General features: G+C 40.8%; 1 protein-coding gene and 2 long non-coding RNA genes across 4 annotated transcripts; all 3 read left to right on the forward strand.

Moving 5' to 3' along the window:
* Positions 1-2,575: 2,575 nt before the first annotated feature.
* On the forward strand, positions 2,576-17,544 carry LOC119504006. Its single transcript, XR_005210471.1, has 3 exons — positions 2,576-2,586; positions 13,264-13,267; positions 17,340-17,544. It is a non-coding gene; the product is annotated as an uncharacterized LOC119504006 (long non-coding RNA).
* LOC119503968 lies at positions 4,170-8,705 on the forward strand. The gene is made up of 8 exons (XM_037796048.1): positions 4,170-4,374; positions 5,192-5,253; positions 5,842-5,879; positions 7,117-7,166; positions 7,335-7,714; positions 7,834-7,948; positions 8,047-8,283; positions 8,315-8,705. Exons 1-8 carry the CDS (start codon positions 4,323-4,325, stop codon positions 8,500-8,502), a joined length of 1,122 nt encoding a protein of 373 aa, XP_037651976.1. The 5' UTR covers positions 4,170-4,322; the 3' UTR covers positions 8,503-8,705.
* On the forward strand, positions 13,915-16,517 carry LOC119503996. Of its 2 annotated transcripts, XR_005210461.1 has the most exons (4): positions 13,915-13,951; positions 14,084-14,124; positions 14,210-14,318; positions 16,396-16,517. It is a non-coding gene; the product is annotated as an uncharacterized LOC119503996 (long non-coding RNA). The 2 variants fall into 2 exon arrangements; XR_005210460.1 differs by lacking the exon at positions 13,915-13,951 and having other exon boundaries at positions 13,967-14,124.
* Positions 17,545-24,632: the final 7,088 nt, after the last annotated feature.

The following is a 24,632-nucleotide window of genomic DNA, read 5'->3' on the forward strand; positions in this document are numbered from 1 at the left end:
ACTATAGTTGTCAAATAACTGTGATGGAGTAAAATGTATATTATTTAAGTATAAGTTATATATGCACCTCAAAACTGTACTGAAGCACTTGAGTAAATGTAATAAATTACTTTACAGCACTGCATTTGAGACGGGCACAATGTCTACAGAGACACTACAACCAAATCTGAATGGTGTAGGGTGTTTTATTGATAGTCTGAGAGGTGAGATCTAGGTGGATTGATTTTTATTGTCATGTCACACCTCAAAGTTCTGCTCTTCTGTCACATTGTAGGAATTTGAATTTGGTTTTGTTCTTTTATAGTAGTCAGTTTAACAGACCAGTAGAGGGCAATGTTGTTCTTTACTTCCTCTCTCCATTATATCAATTGGTAAAACCCACCAGCTGATGAGACGTAATGGCTAATTTTAGCTAGCATTAGCACCCAATTTTGTAAAAGCTGCCACTTGATGAGGTGTAATTAGCAATGGGAGCGTATCTATATATGTTCCCAGGGCACTATGTTCCCCAGCTAAATGGTTTTATGTTCTTAGCAAGGCTATTTTTCCCTACAGGTCAAATGTTCAATATATGTTTCTCTGGGTCAATATGTTGAAATCACACAGCTACCATCCAATTTGCCTGTTAACAGGCTATTGAATAGGCCTTATCAACACACATCTGTCCCAATTGTAATACGTAAATGGACTTGCATTTATATAGCGCTTTTCTAGTCTTCCGACCACTCAAAATGCTTTACACTACATGTCAGCATTCGCCCATTCACTGATGGCAGAGGCTGCTAAGGTGCCAACTTTGCCCATCAGGATCTAATCTAAATACTCATTCAGACACCAATGGCTATGCCAATATGGGGTTAAGTGTCTTGCTCAAGGACAAATCGACATGTGGGATCGATGTAAACGTTATAGTGCTTTTTGAGTTGTGTTCAGAAGGAACAAACCATTTCTTTGACATCTGGCATAGCCTATTGGAAAAAACATGTACTGTATCTTCATGTTGGTAGTTTTGTTTAGGCTGGTTGTCTCATTTTTGTTTCTGTTCCGAAACAGGTCTATGGAAAGCTTTGCAAGGTGCAGCAAAGGAGAGGGGGTGTGAGGATCTGGAGGCCAGCCATTATTAACCACCTGTACTGGACGGCAGCTTCCGCTCCTAATGGAGATCCACATGTGATGGAGGCCAAGTGGCAGCGCATGGTGAACCATGTCCTGGACATCCATGAACACGGCACTCCTGCATTTTTCCCTGCTGTGCACATCCACTTCTGTTGGGAGAAACAACAACAATGAGGCTGAAACAGGTACAACATACTGTGTGTGTGGCTGAACATTATTAGCGGTCCAATCTTCAGTGTGGTGCTTGGTTTATTCAGGGTCCATTTCACTCCAGCAATGAAATACTCTGGTGGTAAATGTCATCTTTGTAATTTAAAACGCAATAATATACCTAATAATAGCTTAACAACAAAACTTATTTATATTGCACTCAAATCAGTATAAATTAAGTAATAATATATAATATATATATATTAATTAATTAATACAAATGATATATTTCACTCCCTCGTCCTCTACTTTCCATCCTCCTTAGTATGTATGGATGTTCAGCACATACATATTATGTGACAGTGAAAGAAACAAGTATGAAGAAAACTAACGCAGTCTAACACAGCAGCCCACACCTCAGTGATAAAAATGGGGCCAGCAGACTCAAAACCTTATAATAATAATTAAAATAAAAACAATTGCCTTTCTAAAACGGTTTAAAAACATAAACTTCATGAAGATAGAATTTTTGTAGTTTTTTTTATGTTACATTAACCTGCATTAGTTTTAACTTGGTTTAACTAATTAACCGGGAACTAAGTATTTATTGAATATTTCATCCTGTCACTGGTTAATGTCACTTTTTAGCCACAGGGTGGCAGCTTTGTAATACTTTACACAATACTAGAAAACAACTTGTGAACTGTGAATCTGCTTTTTACACGTTTCACTTAGTAGTCGCGCCCTTTAAAGGAGGAGCCAACGTACAGTTAGCAGTTTCTAAGTCCCTAAATATTTATTATGTAAGTCATTGCATGAGTCAGTAGTATCACTGAATGTGAACTAAAAATAAAAAGTCCTTTCCCCAGCGTATGCATCGGCCCTCATGAAGTCTCTGAGGGAGGGCTACTCCAGGTCACCAAAGACTCTACTGCACCTGCCAGAAGAGGATGATATTTTGGCTTTATCTGTTTATCTGTTAATAATCTCAACCTGATGTTTGAGATTGTTATAAACTGGTTTAAAAAGTGTAAAACCAAAACAGATGTTGTGGTCCCGGTTTTCAGGTTGTGATTATTATAAATCAAGACAAAGTCAGATCAATACTACAATTCACATTAAGCTACAGTGTGTAGGTTTTGGTGGCATCTTGCGGTGTGGTTGCAGATTGCAACCAACTGAGTACCCCTCCGCTCACTCCTCCCTTTCCAAGACTGTGAGCGGCACGGGTGCAAAACCGTGGGTACGCCATTCGCCTCGCTTAGAGTCCATCCATACCATAATAACATTACTTTAGGGGCAACAGAAGTCAGACGTCTGGTGGTACCACAGTTTTCCACTCTGCTTCTCAGGCTACCGCAGTTTCACAAGCGTGTTGGAGAACTACGGTGGCCTTCAGGTAACGGAAATACACTAAAGGCTCTCTCTAGAGCCAGTGTTTGGTTTGTCCTTCCTGGGTTACTGTAGAAACATGGCGGAACAACATGGCAGACTCCGTGAAGAGGACCCGCTCTCGGATCCCCCGAAATGTTACACACTGTTCATTTAACCTGTAGGCCAAAGAGGTTATTCACATTTGTTTATTTGTGAGATATCTCTGAAACCTGGTAAGAGATTTTGATTAAATCTGGTAAACAATTGGGCCAAGGATCAAGTGTCTGTTTTTGTTTGTTTATTACGTTTTCTCAACAATGCAAGATAGGTCATTTTTGAACATTTTCACTCTTTACTTATGCTTATTGTAATCAAAAGCATCTGGCATCATACTGTATATCTCATGATTGTCTATTTTGATGTAGAGCCAGATGTAAATTAAAACATTTTCTATGGAAGGGATAATGTACAGCGAGCCGTCGTCGGGGTTTATTTCACAACAATGACCCGCTAGCTGTACATTATCACACTTATTACATGGCTATTTAGTTAAGAAATCAATAATTTGACACAAAAAAGGTTGACATCAGAATTAGGGCCCATGGCAACGGTCTGTTATACATAGCAACGGTCTGCTATATAAAGAAATAACTGTGATTGACCAATCAGAATACAGGGCTTTGTTGAATACTCGATTCTGATTGGTCAATCACAGCGTTCTACGGTCTGTTATTTCTTCATAGTAGACCGTTGCTATGGATAACAGACCGTTGCTATGGGCCTTATTCTGATGTCGGACTCTGGCGGACTGTTTTTGTGTCAAATTATTGATTTCTTAAGTAGGTAGCCATGTAATAATAATGTAATAAAATAGTGTCTTTATGTGTTATGAGGTAAATGCATTTTTTGTAGCTGCCCAGATTTGCATCCCGTTATTTCAGCCAAGATGAATGTTAGTTCACTTTTTTAATAGTCGTGTATCACAGCTGTTACCCTGCACTATATTCAGTTTTAAGTTTTCTTCATCTCCTTGTATTTTTATATCTGGTATATTTTATTTGTACTTTGCACTACTAACTTTTTTACTGCCTTTTTACAAACATGTTTTTGCACTATGGAACTGTGATGCTGGAAACTTGAATTTCCCTCGGGATCAATAAAGTTACTATCTATCCATCTATCTATCTATCTATCTCTCTATCTATCTCTCTATCTATCTATCTAGTGGATGTATGAAATTCACACTGTCCAGCAAAATACGTGCTGATAAAACCATCCAGATCTGTAGAAATAAAGTGAGGCATTATTAGGCATCAGGTATATTTCTTTACCTGCCCAGAATTATCTTCCCTCCTTCCTCAGATCAGAGTGTTACACAGGCTATATGAGGTTCACACTGTCCAGCCAAAACAGACCCAGAATATGAGCATATAACATCCATCATTTGATCACAAAGCGTCTGAAAGGAACTTATGTTCGGCACTTGCAGAGAGTGACGTACTTTACAACATTTGATGAGCACTCGAAGGCAGCAGCGCAACAAGGAAGGGAGTGTCGACATTCACATCGACAATAATCACGACAACATTCAGACCTTCTGTTGTCTTTATACATATAGCGACGGGATTTTCCTCGAAGACTACTGAGGCTTCAGACCTTCTGTTGTCTTTATACATCCAGAGATGGGAACGGGATTATTCTCGAAGACAGCTGAGGCTTCAGTCTACTACTCAGGTGTGGTAACTATTATTTATTACTTTGTTTGATGAGGATTTTTCTCACACTTTTGATTTAGTTCAGTCTGACCTAGTCTATCTCTGTTAGAACAATTTAGTAGCCTAACAAAGCATAAAATGTTTTGTGCCTTTTGCGTGTCTTTACATTGTTTTCAGATTAAACATTAATAAACGTGATTATAGTTTTCACATTTGAGATTATTACAAAGAAGCTGTCGTCTGTCTTTAGAGGACATGAAAGGACAAATGTCCTCCTGCTGGTTGTTGCAGACTCTTTACGCTCAAATCTAAAAGAGATTCACATTTATACAACTTTGGTTTAATTTGTGAAAACATAAAAAGGAATTAGGGCATATATCCAGAAGTTTAGGCTAATATTTTATATATATGACCCAATAGTGTGTGCGTGTATTGTGTGCACAATAGGAGAAAAACATCGTCGTAGCAAATCAGCAGCTCACACGGAAGTGAGTTTTAATATAGGATCTAATTGTCATAAACAATCACTTAAAAGTTACATTTTAAACACAATTTCTACAGCTAGTAACTCATTAAGATGAAATGATGCCGTTCAGGGAAAAAAACAAATCATTAAAGATTTTTAGAAATTTGATCATTTGGCCTTAAATTATGTTTGTTTGTTTTTTTTTATTGAATGTGTAAGGTGATTATTATAATTACTCTAAAAAGTGTTTTGAAATTGTACTTTCTGTTGTTTTATTTCCTAATCCGTCTTCAGATCAGTTTTTTTTTGTTTTTTTATATATACAGTTTTTGTTTCTTCCTCTTTTGAATTTAACACCTCTCTGTTTTAGAGACAGAAACAGACTGCCAGCGTGCCACACTGAAAATGGAGGACGGTCCAAGTGAAAGAAAAGTAAGAAACATCTGTTTATTAGCTATTCATTTATTTTATTTACAGTGGTGTGCGCTACAGAAAAACATATTAATTTATTCACCCTTTAAATACTCAGTAGTCAAACAGAATATTTAATTGTCTCATTTTAATTTTCCTACAAACCTTTTTTGTGAAATATTTAAATACCATTTTAGATATACTGTAGATATACACTATATATTTAGATTTGATTTAGTTATACTGTATTTATTTGTAGTTCCACTTTAGCTCAGTGCTTTCATTTTGCAAAATGTCCTGCTGTTAATCCACTACATTTCAAATGGGACTACGTTTAAACATTGTTTTTGGCATTTTTTTACTGACACATAATAAATCAAACATGGGACCTAAAGGGTGACATGGCCCACATTTTAACCATAGGCCAACAGCACAATGTATTTTGTTGTATTTCTATTAAAATGTATTTGACAGATTTAGATTAGTTGTTTTCTAATAATACAGTATATTGCCTAGGCCCAGATTCTGTGATAATATTATAATACTGAGTAAAGGTTTGAGTATTTTTCCACCACTTTAACCATACACATTTTATTTTCTTGCTGACAGACAGCAAGGCTGGAGAACAGTACAGGGAGCTGCTGCAGGTAAGAACCAGTTTTCTTTTCTGGTCAGGGAAGTTTAAATGAACAATGTCAGGATACCTGAGAAGACGGGTGTGTTAAGTAACACACCTGTCTTCCCAGGTATCTTGTTACAGAGCATTTAGTGGCTAGTTTGAATAATTGAAAGCAGTTTAAATATAAAGCCATTACAAGATGCTTCCAACATCACAAATAATAGCAAAATGTGTCGAGAGAAACTAAAAAAATGCCAGAGCAAATGTGGAACACAAACAGAAGGTTTTCTTTTTACGTTTTGTTTGGACAGTTGTGAATGCAGTAATCATACTCTGGTGTGGACCAAAACAACTGAACCGAGTCCTCTTTCGGGAGGCGGTCTCAGATTGTTTCCAAGCGAACCAAAATACAGGCTGCCTGTGCGGGCATTTATTGAGATGGACACAGGTAAACGACAGGTTAACATGAGTGGGAGAGGTCTTTATTAATTTAGTCATTTACTCATTTATTTATTTGACAGGGACAGTGCACAGCTTCTTAGCTGTACCAGAGTTAGCTATAAGATAGTTTACATTTGTAGTCCCTGGGCAGGAAACAGAGAATGGCATCTCTGTTAAGAAAACTAACACTGTAGTATAAAACACAACTACAAAACAGTAACGTTACTGACCTGGACCTCTGCAATATTCCGATGTTTGCTTGACATCTGGGCAGAAAAGAACATACAGAATATGCTAAATAAAGATAGCATAAACAGTAACGTTTATAAAGTAATTTGAGATGAACTGGAGGAGAAGGGATTTGTGCACACAGTAGATCAGTGCAGAGTCGAAGTGAAAAAACGTTGACAGCATCATAGTCTGTGATTCCCTGCGTAGAAGTAGCAGCTCTCAACAAAAAAAATAAGTTTGCACCTTTGTACACGCCCCTCAGCAACTTTTTTTGATATTTGGTCCACTTTGATTTATGCACTGTGAAACCGAACCAGACTAAAATGAAAACAAACCAAAAGTATCAATTTCACTCTGATTGGGACTAGCCAAAATGGACTGTGGCTTGTGAAAGCGCCCTTAGTTGACAGAGGGTTTCCACACATCTTCCAGCAGTATGCCGTTGAATCCGGTGCCTCTCAGTGCCATGGACAGCCATGCCATTGCTCAGGATAGCAAACTTCCAAAGAAAGAAAAAAAGGACTGTAGCACACTGATTGACTTTCAGTCTTTAATTGTCCAAAGATTCATTTCTCATCTTTTCTATCCTTCAGTTCGGCAGGTCAGCGGTCTGATCTATTCCCATGGCGCAACAGTGAAAAAGGTAAGATAAGATTATTTATCCCAAGAGAAATTGTTGTGCAGCAGTTGCAGTACAAAGTAAGAAGAGTGCAAATATATAGAATACATCTTTTCCTAACATGTCATAAAACCTTGAAGCAAGTATTTTCCATATTACATCAAATTCCTCTTGTCCGGCATGTGTTTGCAGGTTCAGATTACCTGACACAGGTGTCAGACTATGTATCCATGCATAGACACAAAACTTTAGACTTAGAGAACCCACCTGGTGCCACATTGACAATAGGAGACCTGGACGACACCATTTACAGTGAGGAAGAGGACGAGGTGAATGGGTGGGGGAAATTCTACCTTCCCGAGATAGTAAGCATGCAGGTTGTAGGTGTAGTGGAGGGGACCTCGTGCCCGAGTGACCAGCTCGTTCTGATGACCTGTGAGGACAGAAAGGTGTATGCCTATGATGGAGAGAAGCTGCATTTGGTGGCTTCAAGCATGAGGCAGCTACAACGCAACGGAATAGAGTATCCAGCACCCAAGAGATATTACGAGGGAGAGGCCTTCAAACACAAGGTGAGAAGTTACAGTTAAGCTGCTGGGAACAAACAGGGCTTTGTGATTGTTGACCCTGATGATTGATCACCTGTGGGCACTGACAACTTTTTTTTTTTTATATGGTCTTTTGTGTGTAGACCGAGGAGGACTGGGCAGAAGTGCAGAAGAGGCTGGACCAACAGTTTCATGAACTGGTGATGTCAAAAAAGTCTGAATTACTTGAGAATCTCAAATTGCTCAAACAAAACAAAGGTGGGTATCTTTGTCTTTGCTGCAGGGTAAACGTTAAGGTCTCTTTCAGTTGTCTCTTGTGTGGAATAATTAATCATTCAGTAATTTTTATTTTACAGAGTCACAGGAGATCTGCAAGTCTTTGCACTGTGAGAGGAAGCCGAAAAACCATCACACAGAACATGCAAACTCCACACAGAATGGCCCCAAGCCGGGTTCGAACCCAGAACCTCCTTGCAATGTGGAGATATCGCCAAACAAAACAGCCCCAAAAGAGGGGCACCAAAACAGCCTGGCCACAATACTGCCGCCAGTGTTTCAGAAAGAATGGCCCCAGAAAAGGCAACAGAAGTCAGGTGCAGAAAAGACAAAAAAAAGGGAAGTCAGGTGCAGAAAAGAGAAAACAAGGGAAACGAGTGACCTTTTACATTCCAGTTACCACAAAGCAGTTACGCTGCCACCCCAACTCCAACCGCTCCAGAGGGCGCAGGCGGTCAAGCAGTGGGTCAAGCAGTGGGTATAGCAGTGGGTCAAGCAGTGGGTCAAGCAGTGGGTCAAGCAGTGGGTCACAATAGAATAGAATAGAAAGCTTTATTGTCATTGTACATGGTACAACGAAATTTGGAGGCTTCTCCAGCTCAGTGCAGTTAAAGGACTGTTTGTTAGAATCAGAAATGCTTGTTAACAGCGACACCTGTGGCCGTTAAGTCAACGAAAGTCAGCGTCGGGTTCGGGCTTGCTCGCTCTAAATAGACATGAACGAGCATCGCTCAAAACAGTGAGGCAACACACGTCAGCTAAAACCACAATATCACTCTATATTTCAGCTGCTTGGCAGTAATGTTAGCTGACCAGACGAAGGTCTCTCCATGAATCAATGCTGATCCTAGTGTTGGCTTTTCCTGCTTCATCCTCCCGACTGCAGCTGGAGGGAACGGGGGAGACACCGGCACCCGGTCGGAGACGATAACGTTTCTCTCTGCGGAGCCCCGTCACTTCACAAGACACGGGAAACCTCTGTTGGTCTGGAGGAGCTGCAGCAGTTATTTCTGTACAAACGTCCACTGTACATTCACTAGATATTCTCAGAGCTAAACTAACTCTTCTGCAGTGTGTAGTGTGCACGCATGCACGTGAGGTGGAGCGAGCTGAGTGAAGGCAGGCAGGCATCTGATGGACCTGTAGCGCCTGCCAGAGGGCAACAGGTTAAATAGGTGTTAGGTGTTGTTCCTGCAGTGTGAATGTGTGGGTGCTGGAGGATGATGAGTGTAGTGTGATTGTGGTTGGCCAGTTTACCTCAAAGCGAGCAAAGTAGCTCCTCTGCCAGCAAGGTGTCCGCGTAATCAGTCGTGGTGTTGTTGCCCTTGTAGTTGGTGATGTTTTTTATTCCGTGCCAAGCTCGCCGAGGGTCGGGGCCTGAGAAGTGGTCCTTTTTTTCCCTTGTGTAGGCCACCTTTGCAGCTTTAATGCCTCTCCTCAGGTCTGCTCTGGCTGTGCTGTTCTGCACTCTGTCACCTGACCTGAAGGCGGGGTTGCAGTCTTCAATAAGTGTCCGGACTGGACACCATACACCGATCAGCTATAACATTGATTATCCCGTTACAACGGCACCTGGCAGTGGGTGGGATATATTAAGGCAGCAAGTGAACATTTTGAACCCAAGGCTCATTGATGCACGTGGGGAGCGAAGGCTGGCCCGTGTTGTCCGATCCAATAGAAGAGCTACTGTAGCTCACATTGCTGAAAAAGTTAATGCTGGTTCTGATAGAAAGGTGTCAGAACACACAGTGCATCACAGTGTGTTGTGTATTGGGCTGCGTAGCCGCAGACCGGTCAGGGTGTCCATGGTGTCCTAATGTTATGGCTGATTGGTATATATGTGTATGTATCAATTTTAATGTTGTGTAGGCTGGTGACAGATTAAAGGAAAAACGTGAATGAATCAGTGGACAGATGGTGGCAGAGGGGAGGATGAGGAGGAAGCTGGACACTATCCTGGAGAACCCCTCCCACGCCCTCTATGATGAGCTAGTCAAGATGAGGGGCAAGGCTGACCCCCATATGAGAACTACAGTATGAGGACTTTGAGAACTTTAAACACGCACTATCTGCAACCATCTTGGACTCTAACCATTGGCGCACTTTACACTTACTTAACACTATACATCCTATATACCACTTTATAGACTGCACATATGTACATATTACATTTATTTATTGAGGAACTGTACACACTATGTTCACCCATTCACTCTGTATCTTTTATATCTCTATTATTGTTTTTATCATTTTTATATACCTTTACCTCTCCTGTGTTTCACTCTGTTTGCTGATGTTGCTGATGTTGCTGCTTTGACACCTGAATTTCCCTCCGGGGATTAATAAAGGTTCATCTTATCTTATCTTATCTTATCTTATCTTATCTTATCTTATCTTATATGTGATGAATGCAGATAGTTTCATGCATGGAATAAGGAGTCGGTGAATGGTTTTATGAAAATGATGTGAATCATATGTTAAGGCCTTCACAGTCACTAGACCTCAATCCAACCTATTAACCATGGTAACATTAAAGGTTTTGCTGAAAAATACACCCCATGTTTGTGTTTTATTAATGCTTTCTAACTCATTTTCAAAGCACAACAAACCCACTGTGACACTCTTTTCTATTATTACTATATACAAAATACTATAGGATATTATAAAAGATATTAAAGGGGAACCATCAACAGAAACCTTGTACAGGTTTACTATGTTACATTAGAGCTTATTGGCCAGCTATTATTTTCAGTGTTAGATACATTGTCATTTGTACAGATTACCTAGATTGTTTACTTGTACTTAAGAACCTCCTACTGAACCACTCTAGAGGCCTGTACTACGAAGCAGGATTTGTGGTTATCGAGGTAACTTCAGGGTTAACTCTGGGTTTTCCGTACTACAAAGCTGGTTCGCTTCTTACCGGGGTAGATCTCCATGGTAACTTATGCTGAACGGCTAACCTGCTCCGGAGCAGGTTATGTTCCACATAAGAGATCAACTTGTATGAAAGCACCTCCTACTGACCAATCAGAGCTCAGTGCGGTGATTGTATGGTAATATTACACACATATGAAGAAGTTTAAGTCATAATCCAGGCTGAAAACAACACAGTTTAAACTGACAAATACAGGAAAGTAGTTGGGGTGAGTAGAGGGACAGGGATGGTTGGGAGTTGAGGAGCAGGACAGCCTTGGGGACAAAGGTTGCCCTTCTCTGTGTCCTGCAGCATGGGCAGCGAAGCCGGCATCCTGAGGGGGAGCCACTCAAATGCAGGGAATAGGACGTGTGAGGGGTCCTGTAAGATCCTGCCGGCTGACTTTAACATCTGCTGCTCGCATAGGGTGGAGAGAGCTCTAACAGGAAGTCCAATAATTTTGGAGCAGATTTGACTAATGAAAAATTAAATGAAATTATATATCTAAAATCCTGTATTGTGTAAACCAATGTGCTTGTGTTGTTCTCAACTGAGCTGTTACTGCATGAGCGGGATTTTCCATTTCTGCTTATGTTCAGCAACTTTTTTTGCTTCTGTTGGATGTGGTGCTATTTTAGCAATACAGACATGTCATGTCTTGTCTGAAAAGTACTCTAGCTAATGAAGTGTTGCAATATTTTGCATTCATATTAGTGTCTATGGCCGGAGGCATTATGTTTTGGGGGGTGGCTGTAGCTCAGCGGGTAGAGTTGTCGTCCTTTAACAGTAAGGTTGGCAGTTTGATCCCTGGCAGAAATTATGTTAGTTTACTGTTTAGCTGTAAAATGAGAGAGTTTTGTGATCCGGCCGCCATGTTGAGATCAGTTGAAGAAATACCAAGCACCGCCCACCATCCGGAGCAAACTTTCTCATTTTGCAGCTAAACATTTGAGGAGAGAAATAGTCATTACAGTAACAGAATATTGATTCATATTTGATCAGCGCTGCCTAGTTTGACCGTTTGATCGGAGTTTGCAAGTGATTGACAGCTGCCTCTGTTGAATGAACAGCCAATAGGAATGCTCTCTCTCTGAAATGACCTGTGATTGGCCAAAGTCTCCCGTCACAAGCTAGATTTTTTAAAGCCTGAAAACAGAGAGGAGGAGCAGAAGTCTAGTTTTCTCTCATAACACTTGAATTATAATATGCTGAAATGTTATGGAGTTTTTGCCCAATGATGCCAAAGATATTCTGCTTACTGCAGCTTTAAGACTTTTTAACTTTAAGTTTTCGGGTTGTCCATCTGCCCGGTCCACTCTTGTGAATGTGATATCTCAGGAAGGCCTGGAAGGAATTTCTTCAAATTTGGCACAGATGTCCACTTGGACCCAAAAATGACCTGATTACCTCCGCTAAGGCCAAGGGCCTTGAAGGGTGTTATGTTTTCACCGGTGTTTGTTTGTCTGTCTGTTAGCAGGATTACTCCAAAAGTGTGCGATGGATTTGAATGAAATCTTTGGAGGGGTGGGGTGTGGCACAATGAACAATCCATTAGATTATGGTGGCGATCCGGATCATGATCCGGATTCAGGAATATTTTTAAGGATTCAGATCAGCCTGAGCATTAAGACCACGTGGTATAACACATGCACAGTGTAACTGATGACGCATTGATGATACGTGACCCCGCCTACTTCTTAGAGCAGAGAGATACGTGTGTGGATGTGAGGCGAGACATCGAGGTGCGGGAGCTGCTATCCATCCGCGGTGAGAAAGAAAAAAGCGGTAGATGACAGTATGAGAGACAACGTAGTGTAACGTTATACAGACATAACAAGGCTGCTGAATGAGAGAGGCATCCGCGGTTACGTTACACGGAAACACACCGTGTTAATAATAAACCGCCCACCTCATGGTACCGTCAGCTGTGAGCTGTGATCTGTTTTTAAACTCAGGCACCTTGGCGGAGGTCTGCGCTCTCCGAGTGCCATTCTAGTTCAACCTGATGTCACACCAGAGCGTGTAATAGACCCGCCTGTCCACTACAGGATATCGTGTCAGTGTCACATTTTGCCTCGAAGAGACGTGATTATTACACGCCTGCATTAACGTGCAGTACCAGCAGGGGACAACAAAGCCGATTAGAGATTACAGATTTAGGATCAGGCAACAATAAGGGTAAGTTAGTTAGAGTAAGGGAAAACGTCATGGTTGGGCTTAAAATAAGTGCGTAAACTAAGTGAAACATGTACAGAAACGACATAACATCAGTTCGGAAAACACGCTACAAATGTCATTAACGCAACTTGCAAAAAAAAAAAACGAGCCGCCCACCATAAGTGGTCTTTCTTACTTTTTATACTACGGCACTAGCTTGGAGCTCTGTACGGAATACGGAAAACACTTGACAAGCATCACTTCATAACACTGCACCTTCATGCAAGGCGTGTAATATTCACGCCTCGGCGAGGCAAAATGTGACACTGACATGCTTTCTTCCAGTGGACAGGCAGGTCTATTACACTTTTTACCATGAGATTGAGTTGCCTGATTAGATTTTGGTTGTCAAAGGTCAACGTGACCTCACAAAACACATTTTTGGCCACAACTCTAGAATTCATATGATAAATATGACAATTTCACACAAATGTCTAACAGGATAAAATGGTGAAGTGATGACATTTTGGACAGACATGGATGTAAACTGCAACTTGACTGGTTGGCAGAGGCATACAACCACGAGGAGGTAATTCTAGTTTAATTGTATTTTCTCAAACAATGTATTAGTTCTTGGTGTAAACAGCTTTTAATTTCAGGGGTTTAGTGCTCTTTATGTGTATCCACCAGCACTCCTTATACAGGTACTTTAAAAGACTTCCTGCTGCCAGAACTATGACATTCCAGTAAAACAATAGATGCATTCAATAGATGTAATGTATGTATGTCAAGTTTTATTCATATGTTATTGTAACTGTCATGACAATTTCATCACATCAAGGAGTGTCTGTTTGAATCAGGGGGTAGGGCTTCATTTCCTTCTTTCTGTTTCATCTACTCGACTGACAATGGTGAGTAGCTGCTTTTAAGTGCTTCTCTTTGCCATTATTTTATATCTTTATGATTAATTTCTACATTGCTAATTTAATGTGTTGTCAGTGTAATTGTTGTAATGTGCTGTGTATTATTTCTGATTGCATCAGGCTACTAACGTAAACGGGACATCGACAGAAGATACAAAGAGGTGAGTGAGCTGATTTACTGAAACACAAGTTGTTATTGCTGCATCCTGCTTTTTTATTCAAATATTTAATTTTTTATTATTTTAGAGCAGAAGAGTTTCTGAAAAAGAAACTATCTTTCAGAGGGAATGCTTTCCTGATTATCCATGAAATGGTGAAACTGAATGCAACACACCCTACACTGCTTATGGATGAGGTACGTCTGATGAGGACTGTAATGAACTTTTGAAATATTCTGTTTTTGGACATAATGCCTTGTCACAGTGTATGTTGTACACACAGTGCTTCTCAGTTACACACAAACACGGAGAGCGATATTTAAGGGATAATATACAGCGAGTCGGTCATCGTTGTGAAATAAACCCTGACAGGGGGATCACGGAGGGGTCTTGCATTGCCCTGAAGGGGTTTATTTCTCAACAATGACCGGCTTGATGTACATTATTCTGCTTATTACATAGCTACTTAGTTAAAGGGATAGTACAGGTGTTTTTTGAAGTGGGGTTGTATGAGGTACTTATCCATAGTCAGTGTATTACTTACAGTAGATGATGGTTGGCACGCCCCCAGCTTGGAGAAAAAGACTGGAGCACCGTCATCGGAGCAAAGCAATACAGTGCTGTGGACGGGGACGGGGATGGAAAAAAAACATATTTTAGCCACCTAAAAGAAAGGTTCACCTAAAAAAATGTATATCCGTTTAAATGTACGCTATATTTAGAATATTTTCACCTCTTTATCTTGCCATCAGACAGACCTTCTCCTTTCCGACGGGGAAACTGAACTGAAAGTGAAACTTATTTATGCTTTCTCCAAAGCCAGCAGGCTCAGATGATAATACCGTATAGATACGTTTCACTTTTGGTAAATTTCGCCATCAGAAAATATTCTAAATATAGCTTACACTTAAACGGATATTATTTTTTTTAGGTTAGCCTTTCTTCTAGGTGGCTAAAATGCGTATTTTGGACGTCCCCATCTACAGCACTGTATTGCTTTGCTCCTGTGTTGGTACTCCTCTCTGTTTCTCCAAACTGGGGGCGTGCCGACCGTCATCTACTGTAAGTAATACACCTACTATGGATATGTACCTCATGGTCCTCCAGAGTCCGCAGAGAGAACTGTGACCATAGCAACGGTCTGTAATACATAGCAGTGGCAAAGAGTCTAGAAGCAAAGAAATGCTGGTGCTGTTTTGACAATGGTTGCTAGATGGCGCTGCAGTAGTGCTGCCACCATTTTGGACTGTAAACACCAATGAGTCCATAGCCGTGAATATATAAAGAGACGTCTTTAAATCAGAGGATAATTTTTTTGAGGTAAATCAACTAAGTAAGAAAACTTAAATAGCCGTCTTTTAAATCGTTATGTCCTTAAAGTCGTAAAATCAGCTAATAGCTGAATCCAGAGTTATTTTCCTCGGCATAATAAACGAGCATCAGACCCACGGAACTGCACCTTCCTGCACGCTCATTTGACATATCCGGTTCTGCCAGCTTCCTGCTAGCTGTATGTGGCTGTAATAATGGATATATTGACTGTAATTCATCACTTTTATTATCTTATAATACACCCATGGGCTGTATGCTGTAGCCTGTACCATGGTGGATGAACATCTCTGTTCCCAAACAACCAGCTATCGGCCAGTAGCTAGTAGTGCTAGTAGCATGACATAAACAGAACATAATGTATTTGTAAGTTATTTACTAACACGCAGGACAAAAGCACAGGGCACAACCTCTTATACATCCATGGTCTGTGGTCTGTTGGACGTAGATTCTGGGGGTCCTTGACATGAAAAAGTTTAAGATTGCTCTCAAAATCTGTGTGATGGATTTTTGTAACTTCTATTTATGTCCATTGCTCACTTTATGCTCCTCTGGGAAGCAGTCGGGCAAAAAAGTTTAATAAATAAATAAGTAAGTAAGTAAATTGTTATAATAGTATGCATATTTATAAAATTGTTATTGTTCAACACAGGCCATTTAGGTAGAGACATTACAATTATAATAATAGAATAGAAATAATTTTGTAAGCAGACGTTTAACCGGCATCTGATGGACGCTTTCAGTCCGAAATGGCGGTGTAGCTCAGCTGCTGGGCGCTGACTTTGCAATGGAACGAACAATTGACTTTCACTTCTTAGCAATATACGTTCTTTGGCAGCGGTCTGCTATAAAGAACAGACTGTAGAACGCCGTGATTGACCAATCACAATCAATTATTCAACAAAGACGTGTAATAACTGTCTTGAATGTGTTTTGACTTTACAGATTCTTCACAGCATCTTCTTTTTGGGAAAGTTAGACGATCCAAAATTTATCCCAGAATCTCTTGTGAGTAATGATAAAGAACTCAGCGAAAAGTTGAAGGACTTCTCTCGGCCTTTTGCCCTCTATTCCTCTCAAGTACCCAAGCGGAGTCCATTCTCATGTTTTCTGGACATGGTAAGATTGTCAAATATAATTCAGTTCTTCTTTGTAAAGTTGTATAGAATTGCTACTTCACCTAAACATCCTCAAATATTACAGTTTATGATTATTGTACATCAATGGCGTTGATAATATTGATAATATTTGTGGTTTCTTACAGATTGTCCACCTGTATGGAGAAAATGACGAAGAGGAAATAAGAAAAAGGCTGCAAGACTTCGTCAGTCAACTGAAGCCTGGTGAATCAAAGGTTCTGGTCTCCTCTACCATGTGTGTCTCTCAAAGCAACATCCCAAAAGGTACTAGGTACTACGGAGTCTCCATGTCCACTTCAGGCTGTAATCCCAGGAGAATCATGATTGCTGCGTCCTGTCTTAGCAGCTGGGACAGTAAGGTGGCTGATGCAGTGATGACCTACTATCCAAAGAAGACCAAGAAGACGGATTTTGATGGGACCATCAAACTTCCACAGCATGTCAGGTGCCAGGCATTTAACCTCAGTGACGGAACAGTAAAGCCTCCTTGCAGATCCTGTGGGAATTTGTTTGGTTTGGAAACAAGTGAAAAAAAAGAGTGGGCCTATGGCAACTGTGCCGAAGCTGAAAGTTTGAGCAACTTGCTTAAAAATGATAAAAAGGTTAAAAAGCAAGTACAACCAACATCTGAGAAGTGCACAGATGAGAACAGGGAGACGGTTAAAGCGAGTGTCTTGACAGAACTTAGACGTTTGCTGAGTGATTCGGATTTTAATTGGGATAATAAGGAGAAGTTCTACGACCCAAGAGTTAGATCTTAAAAGGGGTAAACATATTGAGTACAATTCTTGTGGTGATTTATTATAAAGTGACCAGGTTGATCTCTTTTGATATGATTCTTTATCAGTAAAAACTTCACTGTAACCCTCTAGGCACTGAAATTTGTACTTTTTTTTGTGGATGTCGAATTCATGTGATGTATTGATCACAATAAAATAACAGTGATGTAAAATCAGGTTCATATTTTGTTTTGATTGTATCTCCTGCAACCTCATCCAAACAAGTGACTCTTTACTGAGGATAATTAAGTATTCCAAGATAAAAAAAAAAAAAAAAAGCTATCATCTCATCTACAATGCTGTCAAATTGAACTTTTCTATCATGTTCAAGGCCTTTGACACATTCATCAAAAGCATGTTATACATAAAGTTGGAAACAAGTTGCTTTTGAATAACTCATTCACTGACCATGGGACATTATACAGACATAACCCAAAAATCTGTTGGAATATAGTTGAAGATATCTCAAGAACTGAAGTCTAAATAAGTCAAATTGATGTTTTAATTAATCAAATGATTAATGTATATTTACCTTTACACAGTATAAATCTTCTAATGTAAGAAACTTTATTACATTCGTCATATACATACACGTACATACATGAAATTTGACCTCTGCATTTAACCCATCCTAAGCATTTAGGAGCAGTGAGCTGCTGTAAAGTGCCCGGGGAGCAACTTGGTGTCTCACCCTCAAGGATACTTTAACATGGATCAAACCGAGGCTATCAAAGGGGATGCGATGAGTGTGGGGTACCACGGTTTTACACTCTGCGACTCACCTTACCGCAGTTTGACAAGCGTTTCTGAGAACTATGGTGGCCTTCAGGTAACGTAGAAACGTGAAAGGCTCTCTCTAGAGCCAGTGTTTGGTTTGTCCGTCCTGGGCTACTGTAGAAACATGGCAGACTTCGTGAAGAGATCATGTCAAGAAGATAACCCCCAAAGTGCAAAAACTTGCAAAAGACCCCTATATAGATATGAAGGGCTCATTCTAAGCTAACGAAAAGACAATGATTTTGAGTTTTAGGTGATTATACACTTATGTAAATAGAGTGCTACAGGAATGAGTCCTAAAACCCGGATATGAGTTTTGTTCTACGACATAAAATATGTAATTTAATATCCCACTCAGGAATTTTTAAGCCTTGATGCATCTTGAAAAAGGCGGTTGCTAACAAGTGTCTAAATAAGACTACTAAACGTCATCACGCCGACTCGTCCACCTTTACAGCCTCGTTGTGTATACTCACGTTCATGCGACCGTTTGCATTCACACTTCAAAAATCATAAAAGTGGTGTTCCTTTGTGGAGATTATATTCTTGAACAAAATGTGTAAGTATCACAAACGTGTGTTTGCCACAGAGTTTATTTCCTGCAATAATCCAAAACCCAATGGAAAAATCCCATTGTCTTTTTGGAGAGAAAACCAGTGCGATATTAAATTCCTGGTTGGCCTACATAAATATGTCATCGCTGCAGCACTCTATTAGATCACCTGAAATGTTACACACTGTTCCTTTAAGATTTAATACTTTTTCTTTTTCTTTTCTTTTTTTTGGAGCCGTTTCACCCCCACCCATAGTGTATTGGGTTTTTTTTCAGCTGTGAGCTGCTCCTCCATTTCTTTGTGCATTGCATTGTGGGAGAATAGTGTGCATCAACAGCACATACAAAAACACAACACATCACATAACATTGCTTTATTTATGTACATTTTAATATATTATTCTCACTTTTGCTTCAAACCACCTGTTCTCCCCCTTTTGTCTGAACCTTGAACCAGCTCATGACATCAGGCTTGAATTTGTTGTGACAAATATTGCTTTTAGCAATACTGCTGTTCAGTGGCATCATTCGTAGCTCCACACTATCATCCACCGTCATTTCCACAGAATAACAACCAATCTGTACTATAGCCTACAGCTTGTAAATTCAGAGAGCCACACTGGTTGACTCAGTAGTTTAGCATCTAACATTTGTGTCTGCACTTGTTTTAGCATTGGCACACCTTCAATAGTTGGATTCAAACAAAAACTCATTGCACCTCTCCCTACCAACGTACAAACACTCCCTGTATGAAGTAAGCAAACCGGTAGTATGACATTGAGTGTGTTCCAATCCACGTACTTCCAGAAGTACACTTCAATGTAGTGCACGTTGTGCACTCTGTACTCACTTAAAGGGACTATTTGTAACTTTCAGAAATGCTTGTTAACAGCGACACCTGTGGCCTTGAAATCAACGAAAGTCAGCGTCGGGCTCGCGCTTGCTTGCTCTAAATATACCTGAACGAGCGTCGCTCAAAACAGTGAGGCGACACACGTCAGCTAAAACCACAATATCACTCTATATTTCAGCTGCTTGGCAGTAATGTTAGCTGACCAGACGAAGGTCTCTACATGAACATGATTTAGATCTGATCCTAGTGTTGGCTTTTCCTGCCTAAGTGCAGGCTGAAGCAGCGGGGCTCTCCAGCGTGTCTCCCTGCTCTCTCCGCCCGCAGCCGGAGAGAGCAGAGGAGACACCGGCACCCGGTTGGTAACGAGAGGGTAACGTAACTCTCTGAAGAGCTCCGTCACTTCACAAGACACGGGAAAGCTCTGTTGGTCTGGAGGAGCTGCAGCATTTATTTCTGCACAAACGTCCCCTGTGCATTCACTAGATATTCTCAGAGCTAAACTAACTCTTCTGCAGTGTGTAGTGAGCGCGCGTTCACGTCTAGAGGTGGAGGACGCGCGCTCTGTCTGAGTGAAGGAGAGCAAGCAGCGGAGACGAGGCTCCAGCCACATGCGAGCGCGCATATGCGAACAGGCATGTGTGCCGACCAGCTACATTTATATGCTTGAAAAGTTACAAACAGTCCCTTTAAGTACTGCGTAAATTTCAACGGTGTAGGGTCGTCTCAAATCGAATACTCTGCGGCGCACTGACCGGAAATGACGATTGCAACATTTGACCGCGGCTCGTTACCCGCCAAAATATCTTCTGAAAAAAAGTAAAAGCAGAGTGGAAATTACGTTTCCAACGTCGTCGCCTACGCCTACGATGTGTCCTCCTGTTGGCTGAAAATGCACCGGTATGTTTACGTATTGTATTGTTTTATTCTGTTATCTACGTATGTTTGAATAGTGGTCGTGGCTCCACCCCTTCCGCTACGTCACCAAGATGGCGACAATTGAGTGTGGAAGGTGTCGAGCGTTCCACACTCAAGTCTTTTATTCGCATTATTTCTGATAAGTTCACTCCTCATGTGTCATGTTTAGTTTTACTTCCTGTCTCTATGTGTTTTCCCACCTCCTTGATTATTCCTCACATGCCTCTGATTTTGCCTTAGTCTTCTCTGTTTATACACTCCCTAGCTCTAAAACTGAACCTGCTACAGCCTCTGAAAGACAGCATTGCATTGTGGGAGAATAGTGTGCATCAACGGCACATACAAAAATCTACTATATTTGGTCTGCATAGTGTCTGGTTTGAGTAAACTCTATTTGTCACTTTTCAAGTGTGACCACACTAAGAAGCTGCTTAGAGTCAGTATGTAGTTTAGATTTGTGACACGATGGAGGATCACCAGAAGTCTTTAACGCAGGCCTGCATGGTCTCCAGTGTCCTTTAGTGTGCTTTGTTATTTTCCATCATACAACCTTTTTCACTCACCTTTGTACCCCCTACATCACTACCTTTACTGATTTTTTTCACATAGCATTGCTTTATTTATGTACATTTTAATACATTATTCTCACTTTTGCTTCAAACCACATGTTCTCCCCCTTTTGTCTAGGGTGATCAGATCCCAACAAACCAAATGTGGGACAAAGAGTATGTTTGTGTGGGACAATGTGGGACACGTTACCAAGGCTGAGAGGTAGTCTACAATTTTGATATGTCTATTTAACTTAAATGATAAACATTTCTATTCTGCCCTGTATCCTGTAACATTTCTATGCTTTGCCTGAATGCATCCATAGATTGTCACATCTCTTTTTGAGCCGCACGTTTCTTGTCAGACTCACATGAACTGTGTCCCTTAATGTCGTATCCCCCTGTGGCAAATTGAAAAACAACTGGCAAATTTCATAAAAAACTCTGAGAATCGCCTTCCACCAGCTTATAAATACTTAAGTCTTTGTTGTAGCTGCTCTTCCTTTTCTTTGTGGTAGTTTCCATCATATTCCGCCTAGATCTGCATAGCTTGTGACTTTGCGGTGACTCGCAATTTTCTCCGTTGGGCGTAGCGTGGCAAAGACAGTGAAATGTTAACCTGCACTTGACCCACATGTGCGCAGTTTGACAGCAAACAGTCCCGTAGTGACAGCCTTCCCTGCTTTCTCCACAGCCATTGGATAAAAGCCAGATTTTAAAAAAGCATCTGTCCTGCAGTGGTTTGACTCTTGAAAACTAGAGCCAATGAAATTGTGGGACATTGTCTCAATATGTGGGACGTGGGAACAGGGATAAAAATGCTCTGCAGTCCCTCGTAAAGTGGGACACCTTGGTCACCCTACCTTTGTCTGAACCTTGAACCAGCTCATGACATCAGGCTTGAATTTGTTGTGACAAATACTGCTTTTAGCAATACTGCTGTTCAGTGGCATCATTCGTAGCTCCACACTATCATCCACTGTCATTTCCACAGGAGAACAATCAATCTGTACTATAGCATACAGCTTGTAATTCAGAGAGCCACACTGGCTGACTCAGTAGTTAAGCATCTAACATTTGTGTCTGCACTTGTTTTAGCATCGGCACACCTTCAATAGTTGGATTCAAACAAAAAATCATTGCACCTCCCCCCACCCACCGTACAAACACTCTCTGTCAGCAGTAAGCAAACCGGTAGTATGACATTGTGTAAAAAGAAAACTAGATAAAAACATAAGAACATAAGAACCACGGTGACACAGGTATCACATGTCTTTTAACCTACAGTGTAAGGGAGCAGCAAAACCTGAATGCACTGAAAGCTTCATTTCAGCCTCATTGTTGTTGTTTCTCCCAACAGAAGTGGATGTGCACAGCAGGGACAAATGCAGGAGTGCCGTGTTCTTGGATGTCCAGGACATGGTTCACCATGCGCTGCCACTTGGCCTCCATCACACGTGGATCTCCATTAGGAGCGGAAGCTGCTGTCCAGTAGGCTACAGGTGGTTAATAATGGCTGGCCTCCAGATCCTCACACCCCCTCTTCTTTGCTGCATCATGCAAAGCTTTCCATAGACCTGTTTCGGAACAGACACAAAAATGAGACAACCAGCCTAAACAAAACTACCAACATGAAGATACAGTACATGTTTTTCCCAATATGCCAGATGTCAAAGAAATGGTTTGTTCCTTCTGAACACAACTCACCTTGCATTAATTAAAAAATTTAAAGAAGAGACATCACCTGGTTGGTCCATGAAAACAGTAGGGATGGGAAAAAACATCTATTCACCTATGTATTGCAATTTTATCTATTTTTTTTACGATTTTGAAATGAATTTTTTTAATGCCAGAATCAATATATTTGCTTCATTCGAGTCTATGCGGAGGTAGAAGGAAGTTATGTGTATTGTCCCAGCCCTAGAAAGAAGTGCAGGACTGGGCTGTGGAGTTGATGAAAAACTCACTTTTTCAGTGCTTGTGCTCATACATTTGGGTATCTTTAATATAGATGTATATACGTAGATACCACATTGGCCGCTTCAGCCCTTTGCTGCCATACGTCAGTGTTGCCGCCATATTGGGGAGGTCACGACTGGCCTGTAAACACATACAGGTGAACGGGGGAGCTGCCGTTTTTCTGGATAAAAAGCACTATAACGTTTACATTTCTCAACCGAATTCAATAAGTCGTTTTTATATTCAGGAGTAGAAAAATAAAGTTTTGTCGTTAGTTACTTAAAATCCCGATACTAAGCTATAATCGCTGCTAGACACTCAAAAGAGTGTGTATCAACGTTATCTAAGGCTAAGCTTAACATTTCATGAACTGAATTGCTTACGTGATGGAAAATGATTTATTTTGATGATTACTTTTAACATGCACTATCTGCAACCATCTTGGACTCTAACCACTGGCGCACTTTACACTTACTTACACTATACATCCTATATACCACTTTATAGACTGCACATATGTACATATTACATTTATTTATTGCACATACTACATTTATTTATTTATTTATTTATTTATGGACTGTACACACTATGTTCACCCATTCACTCTGTATCTTTTATATCTCTATTATTGTTTTTACAATTTTTGTATACCTTTACCTCTCCTGTGTTTCACTCTGTTTGCTGATGTTGCTGCTTTGACACCTGAATTTCCCTCCGGGGATTAATAAAGGTTCATCTTATCTTATCTTATTACACCATGTGAAAATACATTAAAAATGTTTTAGCTGTGCAAACAAAGTCACCTAGACTTCTGTGTTCCCGGTGCCTTTCTGGACACCCAAGGACACCTTACAAGAATCAATGTAAACATAGACAGATAAAACAAATAAAAACAACAGGACATGACAGAGACATATTTGTACAGACACATAGGATGGGTGATGATGAGTGCTAGAGAGAGTAGGCCAGTTTAAACAGGTGGGTTTTGAGGAGGGATTTGAATGATGTGATATTGTCAGACTGCCGGATGTGTGGGGGGAGTGAGTTCCATAACCTGGGAGCAGAGCAGCTGAATGCCCTGGCTCCCATGGTGCTGAGGCGTGAGGTGGGGGTAGTCAGAAGTCTGGCTGATGATGAGCGGAGGGAACGGGAGGGGGCGTACTCCTGAAGGAGGTCTGTGAGGTAGGTGGGGGCCAGGTTTTGGAGGGCTTCGTAGGTGAGCAGAAGGTTTTTGTAATCGATCCGGGATTTAACAGGGAGCCAGTGCAGTTGGATTAGGATGGGGGTGATGTGGTCGGAGGATTTAGTGCGGGTGATGATCCAGGCGGCAGAGTTCTGAATGATTTGAAGTCTGTTGAGTAGTTTGATGGGAAGTCCAGAGAGGACAGTGATGCAGTAGTCGATCCGGGATGTAACAAATGCATGGACCAGGATTTCAGTGCTGGAGTGAGACAGGGATGGGCGGAGTCTGGAGATGGAAGAAAGCAGTCCGGGTGACGTTTTTATGTGGGGTGCAAAGGAGAGGGTACTGTCCAGGGTGACCCCAAGGCTCTTGACGTGGGTGAAGAACGGTACTGAGAAGCTATCAATGGTGTGTTTACATGTTTACAATCAGGTAGGCAAACTCATTAAAATACACAATAATTAAGATCAGTG

The sequence above is a fragment of the Sebastes umbrosus genome, chromosome 15, assembly GCF_015220745.1.
Source record: "Sebastes umbrosus isolate fSebUmb1 chromosome 15, fSebUmb1.pri, whole genome shotgun sequence".
In the NCBI taxonomy this organism is placed as follows: Eukaryota; Metazoa; Chordata; class Actinopteri; order Perciformes; family Sebastidae; genus Sebastes; species Sebastes umbrosus.